The sequence below is a fragment of the Gymnogyps californianus genome, chromosome 3 (assembly GCF_018139145.2).
Source record: "Gymnogyps californianus isolate 813 chromosome 3, ASM1813914v2, whole genome shotgun sequence".
Classification (NCBI taxonomy): domain Eukaryota; kingdom Metazoa; phylum Chordata; class Aves; order Accipitriformes; family Cathartidae; genus Gymnogyps; species Gymnogyps californianus.
Window position 1 is genome coordinate 92560987 of NC_059473.1, and position 11979 is coordinate 92572965.

Genomic DNA, 11979 nt, shown 5'->3' on the forward strand with positions numbered 1-11979 from the left:
CTTGTAGCTTACACCATCATGAACAGCCACAAATTCCAACTCCCTTTGAAGTGGAAAGGGTTAAAAATGTCAGAGCAGATCTAATTGCTGCCAGTCAGAAAACAGTAAGTCTATATGAAAACTTTGAAGGGAAGGGATATCAAAGTATGCAATTTGTAGTCATAATAAATTATACTTTGTCATCCCCTTATCAGGATCTAATGGAGAAAAATATGCACAAGAAGCTTTCCTAAGGGAAATGGAGCTGCTCGATGACTTCAGAATGTCTCAACATCCATCAGGCCAACTTCCTCCAAAATATCCTTTATCAGAGCTTGGTGGAGCCGTGGAGGACCTGAATGTCTTTAACCTACCTCAGAAAGTTGCCAGCTGCTATTCAGAGTTTTAGCAGGGCAGAGATTCCCCCCTTTTCCCCCCTCTCACAATACTGCAGTTAGAACACATTATCCTAATAATTTTCTCTGCAAGTTTGTCAACGATTAAGGTGTATCTTGTTAGGTAAAGATATATTTGCACACAACAGCTTCCCACGTAATCAGTTCACTGCGCATGAACGGTGGAAAAGTTTAAAAAGAGCATGATTGCCTTCACAAAAATCTAACTTCACTTCTTGTTCTTGTCTGCTGACGTGTAACCCAAGTTCAGCCACTAACAAAGAATTTTGTTTCACAGGAGAGAATGAACATGATACCCAGCTATTCTGTAAGACTCTTCACAAATGTCTGATACTTTAACATTTCATGGATTTAAAGCCAGCCATACCAGATCTATCCCAGAAGAGGAAGGAAGAGCTTTTCCAATGTCCTCACCACTCAGCATTCTGATCCAAGATAAATTTCAATGAAAAAAATAATGAGAAGTCATGCTGTATTATGTCCTCCTTCATTTTTTCACTCAATGTGAATTGTGAATTAATTTCTAGAATATTTCAGAAGTGATAAAACAAATACGCAATATGAAGAAGACTTATCTGAAAGCTGATGTTTTTCTGCCGGGCTTTTTTAGATCAGAACATGAAGCCTAGTTTCAACTACACCAACAAAGAATTTCACTGCTGTATGTCACAGCTGGACTACTGCTTTATGTAAGGTGATTACTTGTTATGTAGGTAGGTACGTTAGCTAGATGTGCAGAGCTCCGAGTATCGCCAATTACTATTAAAATATAATATATTAAATAGGAAAATGGGTAAGGTATCTCAGGTCTATCAATAAAAAAAAATCCAAAGAAATCTTTACTATGTCGTCCCATTTTTTTGTTTGGTTTTTTTTTTTTTTAAACATTTATTGTAAGGAGAAAACACTTCAGGCATTTGGTGGAAGACTTTTGCATTAAGACATAGCTTAGGACAAACTTGTTCTAAGAAAACGGAGAGGATATTAATCTTACGAGACACTAAAGTGGTCTCAGGAGGCAAAACAGAGGGTTTAGGGGTTTTTGTAGGGTTTTTTTTTTCCTCTTTGTAATGAAGCAGCCCTTGAAATCCAATGGCAATCTTAACTATTCTCCCAGAAACTAGATGAGTGAAAAAAGATATCTTTCCATTCAAGCAGGATCTTCTTTCTACCATGTAATCCAATACGTGTAACCATGCCTCCCTTTATACCTTCCAGATACAGACAGGAGACATCCCTGCTCTCAGCTGTATTTCACAAACCAACCCAAAGCAGTACAAATGGTGTGTAAGACAGACAAGAACACATCTCATTCACGCAAGCAAGCTGCGCTCACTGCAAAAAAAAAAAAAACCCTTAGCTTGAAACACTGAACTTTGGACATTCTGATCCTTACTTTCAAAGTACATTTATTCATTTATACTTAGCCCAGAAAAATACCTTTCTGGTTATTCACAGCATACCAGAGCAGGTGCCCCATAAAGCCCTCCATGACCCTTCAGAACTGGCACTGAGCCATAAGGTGCCTCTCAGTTGACGGCAGGAGGGGTGCTAGTGGGTGCCTGCAGCACCACACGCCTTCCCAATGACTGCCAGTATCTCATTACTGCTGATGCTCTAGGAAATGCTTGCCCCCCACTCCCCAGTGCCGCGAGGGTCCTGGGATGGCATCTCAGGGTGCAAGTCCCTCCGAGGCATCTCTTCCTAATGGCTTCACTTAGATTTGCTACCTCCAGGAAAAGAGAAAATTCCCTGTTTGGCAATTTCACCGTCATCTGCCTTCTCCCTGTTACAGCACCAAGCAACACAACAAAATAAGATATATGCAACAGGATCTGAGGTTAGGATTCCCAGTAAGTTCAGAAAAGTACACTCCAAGTAGAAGTGTAAATGCAATACTAGTTGAGTTTAACAACTGGCTGCTCTTCTACCCGCCTCCTTCCTTGTACACCAGCGTGACTGCTGGTGGGACACAGGCCAGGCTGCCAGCCCCGGCCCCCCGGTGAAGTTTAGAGCCCATTCTCAGGGCAGCGCTCCAGCCCTAGGTGGGACCACGCTCATTAGCAAACCACTCTCCAGTTTCTGTTTTATTTCCATTCCTGGCATTTATCAGCCTTGCAAGCCGATGACCTAGTTTTCAAGGAGTAGCTCCCATCGTGTAACACATGCATCCTCTGTTCTGATAACATGCTCCTGCAGCTTGCATTACTCTTCTTTGTACAGTGCAGGCTGGGTGACTCAGATCTCCACCTCTCTTTAGACACCCAGCCTCCGCGCAGAAATGTAAATGCTGTTGTTAACTCTGTATGGGTTGCGGTACCCAAAACTGCTATTGCTGGTTTATAAGTGAATCAGTGTGTTGGCCAACTACCTTCACCCAGTCTGGACTGGGTAACTTGGTTTCATAATACAAAGCAATCTACAGCACGCTGGCCTCAGGTCCTCCTTCCTCCTGCCACTGCTTGCTGCCGTCCTGAACACTTTCCACTGCTGCATTTTTAAGGTGGATCCATTCTCTGACCTCATTTGCTGTGTCACGCACAGCTCGGCGGGCAGAGCTGAGAGGGTGCCACTCTGCAACGCCAGAGCTAGCTACGGTGGGGAAGAGAGGGAAGATTTTAAGACATCATGAAACTGCTGCCTTGCAGCATTTATTGCAGTTATTAATAACATATTTTAAATAACCATGAAGTGGTATAAAAGCCAATAATCAAACATATGCATACACATTTCCTTTTCAGCCTGTGATCTCTGGTAAGCTACCAGCACCTACAGAGAATACATATGACATGTTAATGACCCAGATTAAAAAATAATAATAAATTACACTGCCCGGATATGTTTACAAGATCAGGTTACTCCTCTCCTCCCTGTAATTATCATGGCCAACCCTGGAGCTGCTGGATCACTCCTTCTTACTGAAGAGCACTTTTGAACTATCATTTTAAGTAAATAAAGTTGATAATAATGGGTATTAATGCTGACTACTTCAAATTAATGGTCTAAGCGCACAAGAACAGAGTCTTCTTAAAAAGACAAAAAGCAATGAGAAACATTTCACTATAAAAAGAAATCAATGACACCTTGAAAAGACTGAGAAGGTAATCAAGAAAATGTTTTACTCCACCTCTATTAATATAAGGAAGCTTGGTAATTAGAAATATAGGACCATAATCTCTATGGTATTTAAACTGTGAAGTGTTTGTTCCCTTAGATGAGCGAACATTAGGCCCTTAATTGATCTGCTTAATTCAAGAAAACAGCCAACAGCAGAATAACAAACTTTCTAGACACGAGACTGTTTGTTGTGAAGCATGAAGCGAAATATTTGTATTTTAGGATCATTTTTTGTTTTCACCAAAAAAAAAAAAAAATTATATACGCTCCTTGAAAGGAGCATATTTCAGAAATAAATAGCAACTCAGGAATCTCCTTATGGCCTGTTTCTGTTTCAATATACAGACTTTTGCTCTTTATCACATCAGAACCATTTGGGGATATAAACAGAAATAGTGGTGGGGGTCACAATCATTTTAGTCAATTAAAGACTACTTAGCCATAGCTTTGGAATATTTAATATTCATGTCTGAATAACTTTGCTCTTCCCCAAACTGAAGAATGAATACTACTAATACTAAACCTACAGACTTTATCTCTCACACACAAAAATCAGACATTACACTTGCTTTATATTTCTAAGGAAAGCAAAATCAACTTCCTCTCGAAGATGCAGAAAAAAGAAAGCCTATAAACATTCCCCCAAAAGGAAGGACTGCTGCATAACCTTTTGACCTGTGACAAGGCATTCTCTACTATTGTTGACATGAAAAAAGAAGTTACAAAAAATATTTTGTCTTTTCCATACCTGAAGATACAGAAAGGACAAAATTTTAGAAAGGGCACATATCACATATTCACAAAGACCAAAATCACAACTTTTAAAACAGTGTCTGATCTTATTCCAGCTAGTAAAAACCAGGATGCTGACCATCTGAATTAGGATAATTGATAGATACAAGGTGCTTCCTGTAAAAACTGACTTTTAATTATGACATACTGAATCTGAAAGTTGTCATGACAAATGAAGCAGTTGGAACACACTAATTAGGATGAATTAGGACTTCATTTTAAAAGTTACATTTATTTTGCCTTTAATTTGGTGTAGCAATTCCATAGGACCTTTGTTTGACATCGTGTTACTTCTCAAGCTACTTGAGGTAAGAGGATTCATCTCTCAATCTTCATCAGTCCAACAGTAAGGTGTCTAATCTAAGCTAAAGCCTAGCACACCCCTGCAGGACACTCTCTATGCATGTAAGGGAAAAGAGAGAAACTAATCTCAAGAGCAGATTCTTAACCAGCCTCTAATTTAGAAAAATAAAGTATACAGTACTGAATCAAATGGCTACAGAGATTCAATCCTCCTCTCTTTCAGGAGCAGTACTCAACGCACGTGCAGATAACTGACAGAAAGCATGCACTTTTTATCAGTGGGATGTTGCATTTGCAATGCAAGCTAAAGCTAAACACAGATCCTTAGCCAAACAGAACAGAAAACTGATTTTCCACTCCTTCAGGCTGCCTGTAATTGTAGATATTGGCAAAGATTTGGCCTACAGGTAAAACAGCTTTTTTAAGGTTTTTCTCTGTTCCTTTGTTTGTGAGACACTTACCTTGCCTTTCTGATTCAAAGGTTCAATAGTTAAGTTGTCAGTGCCAATGTCCACAATCATCCCCATCTGAAACCCATCAGTTGGGTGTGGAGCCCAAACGGGCTTCCCGTCCTCCATTGTGAGATCTATCCAGTATTTCCTGTAAGAAAATAAAAATAAAAATAAAAATTAAACAAAAAAAAATTGTATACAAATTTAGTAAGCTATCAGGATTCACTATACAGACTTCAGTTATTATGTTTATTCCTATTATTCAGTGTGGAAGGAGCCAGCCTGCAGACTGGAGCCAGCCTGTCAGGACAAGATTCTTTCAGCCTTTTTCCAACCCACGACGCTTTGCTTACAGAGGACACCCTCAGACTTGAGTATGGAGAAGATTCAAGAACAGATCAATTTTGGGGGGGGGTCCACAGACTGGTCCCTGCAGCGCTCTCGCCAATTTCCCTAACTTGTGAACCAAAAAGGGGGTCTATCTCACAATCAAAACAGAAATACAAGACAGATTCAAAGCTAAGACTATACTAGGAGTGTGTATATACACATGTCTATACACATGTATAGACACACACATATATATACACGTGCATGCAGTGGGTCATATCACTAACGGATACTTGTCTGTACCTGATTTGGTGTACAAATATTTGAATTTCTGTAATGGGCACATGTCAAGGCATGGGAGCAGAAATCCAGTCTCTTGTCGTTTGAGACGAATGAACGTGCTCACTCTTTTCGCGTGGCTGGGCACACGGCTTTTAAATAACCCACAAATATATTCGGTCACGATTTATCATACTATAAGCCTTTGAGAGACTGACCTCTGATACTGTAACATACTACTCTGACTCTTAAGGAACACCAACCTTACTTTCTATAAAAATATGATATGAAAATTGTTTCAGAGGAATGTGATGTACAAGTGAAATACATGCAAAGGCCAAGACATTCAAATCTTAGGCTCTTCAAGTTATGCAGCTAAATAAGGTCCCAATTAAAAGGAGTATTTGATTGCATGCAATGCTCATTGAGCTAACCAGGAAAGTTGCCAGGATTGGCACACTCTGAATGGCTAACAGTGCCATTTTAAATATGCTGAATTAGTCTTTTTTTTTTTTTTTTTTTTTAAAAAGCCTACTTTATAGTTCTTATCCTAATAAGAATAGACAGTCCACGCAGCTTGAAAGGCTCACTTCTCTTGGCTGTTTCTTACTCCTCTCCAAAACTCATTCACATACTAAACTGACATGTTTTAGTGATTCCAAAATTTGTAAAAAGTATCTCATATCAGCAAGGTGTAACCTGCCTCTCTCAGCATGAACGAAACGAGCCTGCCAAGCAGCAAAGAAAACACTAGCAGCAAACTCCAAGAGTCTGTAAACTAGGAAACATGTCCCACATTTTTCTTTTCCCACATCTGAAGGAAAAAGGAGCTCCAAAATTTCTCACAACCAACGAAGGCTGCAGACCCCTTTGCCATAAGCAGCAGCAAGGAAAAAGAGTCATCGGCCCACCAGAAAGTTGTACAACCACGAGCAGAAAAGGACACTTGCCCCACAGAGGATCTGCCAGGACATGCTGCACATGACCTGCTTTTTGCTGCCTCCAAGGACTTCAGAAGCGTTCAAAGAGAAGGAAGAGGCTTGCTGTGACCGCTTTGAGAATGCTGCTGGTCTTAGCATCTTACTTGTCAAGGAATAAGACAATTTGCTGTTAACTTTAATGTGAAATAATAGAAGATAAAAAGTAATTCTAAAGCAAAGACTCAGAATGCAAAGTCGAATATTTTTTTAAATGAAGCAGTGTTCTGAAGAGACTTTGAAAAAACTAGCTGTAGAGTATTTAATGTAGTGTTGACGTCTGGTTTTGTGTTTAAATTTACTCAGTTAATCAGATTTTTTTCCCCCTGAATACAGTTCAGGATGCAAGAAGCTCATGAAGATTTTAACAAATGTTTCTAGTGTATTCTACTCACGCAATCATGCTATTTAAAACATTATATTTAATACAGGAAAACTTGTGGCTTACTTTTCCCCCATGAAGAGAGCATATTAACTTCTTTTAACTACTCATAGAAAGGTTATGTTCTAAAACCTCGAGTGTCACATTCACTTCTATTTACTTCAAACCTTTTGCCACATCCCATGAACTCTACAAAACAATCATCTTCACCATGTGTTGCCAGCATCATACGATAAATCCTGTAAAACAACATCTGTATTCACTCACAATTGGCTGTTGGCCATTTTTTCTTTACTTTAGGATACCATAAATCGGATCTAGTATACACCACAGTTTTATGGATTTTTTTTTTTTTTCCCCCCCCAACCAGATCTGACCTCTGAGTACAACTGCCATCGCGGGCAGAGTTGCTAAACAGCTGAGTTTATTTCTGGATATAACCAGGCCTTCATTTCTTCACAAGCCTATCATTTGCTTTTAAAATGCTAGTTCAAATTAGCACTTAAGTGATATGTCACACAACCACTAAAAACAAGGCTCTCTTACATCCCGACTAGCATGGCCAGGGCTCCGGACATAACCATGTCACAGAAGAAACAAACCCTGAAATTACTGCCAAAATTTCTGCCAAAAGTTAGAAACCGACCTCCCCAATTAGCATCCGGAGGCTTCTGCTTTGCTCACCGACATGGGCTTTTGCATTCTTACATATTCGTAAGCCTACTTCATAATTTATTAATAAATTACGATGGGGGAGCGTCACAAGCTAAAAAAATCCTCTTGAAGGACAGAGCAGTGATTGAATTCAGCCACCACCAGGAAATGCATGTTTAAGAAAAACACCTGAGGCTTTGCAAGCATGTAAGAAGCCATTGGGTGAAAGCATCTAAATACGAGTGTAGTAGTTATTTACGGGACAATTACTTGTAATAAATGCAGTCTTCTGCCTGAGAAGTGACACAAAACCAGTTGTAACATTTTGGTTTTGGCACCAATCCATCTCTGTCAGCTGGGACTCTGACAAGCAGCACATTAAAATTGGATACCGAAACCTATCAGGTCATACCTGATATATTATCTACCCCTCCATCTGATGTGTATGCCATTGCCCTTGAGACAGATGCATGAAGTCTATTCCTGAACCCTCTCTTGAATAGCCAGTTTCCAGCCCAGCATTTTACGGTGAACAGAAACCAAAAAAGTTTAAAGTTCAACTATCTGATGCAAGTCCTTTAGAAAAGGAAAACAGCATTTTTTTAAAACATGAAACTATGCTTTACTGATTAAAACATACATATCACAGAGTACAAACTGAGGAAAAAATATAGATTTGGATGGAGAACCTTCCAATCATATTTTCCCCATAAAAATACAGCCCCAGTCTGGTTACAGACTATTCATTAATAGCTATCAGTGGGAACAAACTTTTTTTTCCCATGTGCATCCATCTAAATCCAATCTACATGCAGCCAACTTCACTATATTTTCGAAAGAGCACACTGTTTCTGAAAACTATGAAAGCAAAAAGACTCATGTCCAGGCTAGAAGCACTAAGGCAACAAATTTGAGAGCAACACCACCAAACACAAGGAGTCACCTGAATGATGCTTCCAAACAAAAGGAGGCCAAAATGAGCCATCTTCCACATTTGTATTTGTATATGTGTACTCAACATATATTAAAGATTGAAGTAGTTGATAAGTTGCTAGGTCATTTTGGTCTTCACAATTATGACTCCTTCCAACATGAAGGAGAGAATTCACAAAGGTTACGCTTACAACCGGGAAGCCAGCTGCCCTCTTCTCTTTCTACAGTCAGTAGAGAAAGAGACCAGGAAGCCTGTACTGGAGTTCATCTCTCCGTTGAGCAGGAGAGGGACAGTAATAAAACAAGCCTTTGTCTGAAGTTGGTAAACTTAATAGCCATTCCTTCAAATGTCAGATTTTATATTTTCATAATTGGCAAGCAGTAATAGACCTTGCCTCAGTTATCAGTAATAGTATTCAACACATTCAGCACTGGCTAAACCCTAGTAGCCAGCAGTTCAAAGAACTTGCAAGGCAAATCTATACTGCACTCTCCAGATTACAATAGCAAGAAAAACACCCGCCAGCTCTTCTTTAACCTTTTCTGCACTATTATTCCCTCTTTTGGAGAATGTTTAATGATACTGTTTCTCAAAAAAGATTATCTACATAACACATTGAGTATATGAAACAACCAAGAATTCCTCAGTTGAAAGTTGGCACATTATCATGCCACTTATGTTTACTTAAATTTTATTGATTTTAAAAGAATGTAATACAACTACATTTTGATTTTGTAGAGTATTCAAAAGGAAATCAAACACTATCATCTGGTGAAAGAATTCTAGGAAGGCAAAATATAGTAATGCAAATTTAAACTTGTTACCAGAGCCCAGAGGTAGCCATTTGCATGATCTGATCCTATTCACTATCCTATAAACAGTTTACTATACCAAGGCACTGTACTGGTTGCTGAATTAACTAATGAAAACAAATGAAAAACTAAACTTCATTAAACAACTGACAGTATCTCATTAGGTTGGCTAAATCCAAGGAGAATAAACTAGTCAGAATAGGTATAGTAGCAAATTATCACAGTAAAAGTAGAATTACATACGTTATTTTATATTAAAAAAAACTCTACTACTTGTGTGTTTAAGAGCTGCTCAAAATTCTGCAGATTACCCTGGGCACATGAGAATGCTTTGGGAAAGGTCCTGTGAACATACAGGACAGACTAGATAGAGGAAAACATTGATACATAGTGGTAGCTTACTGTCAGTCAAGTTATTTTTTCAACCCCAGTTCACTGTTTTAACTGAAACTTCAACAAATGAAAGCTTAGGCAGCATTCAGCAGTCTACTGCAGGTGACAATATTTCAAAGGAACTGCAGATATAGTACAGAGGGGTTTTTTTTGGAGCTAAATGCAATACAGTCATAACTGCATTGTTTAACTGAATATTAAACCCATTCAATTTTTATTTCTTATTTACTTTCTCAATTTACTATAAAACTTCTCTGCACTAACATGCTCTGGTTTAGCCATACCAAACTGCAGTTTTTTCGTACCTACTTAAAATAACATCAGCAAGGTAACTGCGTCAAGCAGAGACTTCTGCCAACCCAGAAAAGAAGAAAATGGGCTAGAATACAGCACAGCACAAAGGTATCTTCAAAAACAATTTGCCTTGAAAATGTTAATGCTGACTTGTTAATTGCCAATATGTTTTGTAGATGTATGCAAGTAAAACAAAGAGTAATATTTCACACATCTGAGAATTACTAGATAAAAACTTTTAAAGCTACATGCTTTGACTGCCGGAGACAATTTGAGCACAGCAGCTGATGAAATTATTCTCATGGCATGCTCATTTTCTTGTATATTTGCATGTATCAACATGTTTTCAATACCGAGCAGCTAGAAACCGATTTCTGTAGTACTTCCATAAGAATCACTCTTTTGTATTTGTATTCACTTTGTATTTAGCATTCAAATAGGAAATACCTACTCTGCTGTTGTGTTTACTACTCAAAACATTTAAAAAAAAAAAAAAAAAAAGTCCAGCCAATCCCTCATGCTTAAAGCAGAAGAGAAATCTAGTTTTATTTTCTCCACATTAAATGTGGCAATTCCAAATTACAAAAAAACTGTTCTGGACCTCAGTAAAGCAAGCCTGCAACGCTCCACGTATCATTTCTGACAGCTTCACCTGGAACATCTGTGCTCTCTTTCCACTTCCCTCACTATGGGAAACATTTACGAAGAAGTTCTGAAATTGGAAGGAAAAGACGCAAGTAACTCCAGATATATAGCCCTGAAGAACAAATTTTAAGGCACAGAGGAAGGGGTGTGGTAGAGACAGGTTGGCAAAAGACCAGTACAGCTTACCCTAAACCATCTCACCTTCCTGTGTCTTAACTGCTGCTCGAGCCAATTCACCCCAGCTACGCTCCCGGCTTTGGTCCCTGCTCCTGCCTCTTCCCCTCCTGGCCACCTCGAGAAATACTGATGCAGGGCAGGAGGTGGTCTGAGTAAGAACAAGTACTTTGAAAAAACACACAACTACTTTGTCTACAAATATTTAAATGGCTGTTGCATCCAAATAAGCTCCTAAAAAGAATCAATTTGTTAACTCAATTAACGGTGAGAAGTTTCCTTCACAGCCACTGAATGTTTCATATTTATCACCATTCTGAAAATGAAGTGTTACATGTGTTGCACTGTAAGCAAGAACTCTTTCAGTTTTGAAATACATTTGTTTCATGCTTTTTCAAATGCATCACGTTTAATCAGTTATCACTTTTGTATGTATATGCATCTTTCAAATAACAAAAATGTAGCCCATTAAAAAAGGATGAGATCATAAAAAAAAGGACCTATCGTAGGAAGCTCATCTAACATAATTTGTACTTTAACTGAACAGATTTCTGAAAGGCCAAGTGCCTTTCAGCTGTTGTTTACTAAGTGCCAAGAACCTCAGTACTGCCTAAGAAACAAAAATAAATATTCCATGGCTAAGGAAATCTGCCATTGGAGGTTAAAGTGAAGCTCCAAGAAATCCAAAGGAAGGAAGGTTTGGGCGATTACAACAAACACACCAACTCTGTGGGTATGGCAGAAGAAACAAGTCCACAAGAGGGGCTGGAGACAGAAAAGGATGGCTCGTTGCACAGTGGCAGAGGAGAAGCAGCAAATACCCTCACAAACTGTACCATGTGAGAAGACGACAAGGAGTGGAGAAGATGGAAGGTCGAATGAGACTTAGCAAAGGAAGACAGCAACATACATTTTATATTAACTACCAGACTGATATTGGCTCATATTAAATCTTGAGGTAATCATGACCATGTTTGTACTTGACATGATGTACTTCCATGAAGAAGGACCAAGGCATATATGAAGGGGAAAAAAGAAAAGCTGAT

At 38.8% G+C, this 11979-nt stretch overlaps 1 protein-coding gene across 1 annotated transcript in view; it reads right to left on the reverse strand.

The window, feature by feature from the left end:
- Positions 1 to 5229, reverse strand: part of MYO6 (myosin VI) — an 85062-nt gene extending 79833 nt beyond the window's left edge. The window contains 1 exon segment of the mRNA XM_050893805.1: positions 5069 to 5229. Within this exon segment, the coding sequence (XP_050749762.1) occupies positions 5069 to 5185 (117 nt within the window). The 5' untranslated portion in view covers positions 5186 to 5229.
- Between the last annotated feature and the right edge of the window lie 6750 nt (positions 5230 to 11979).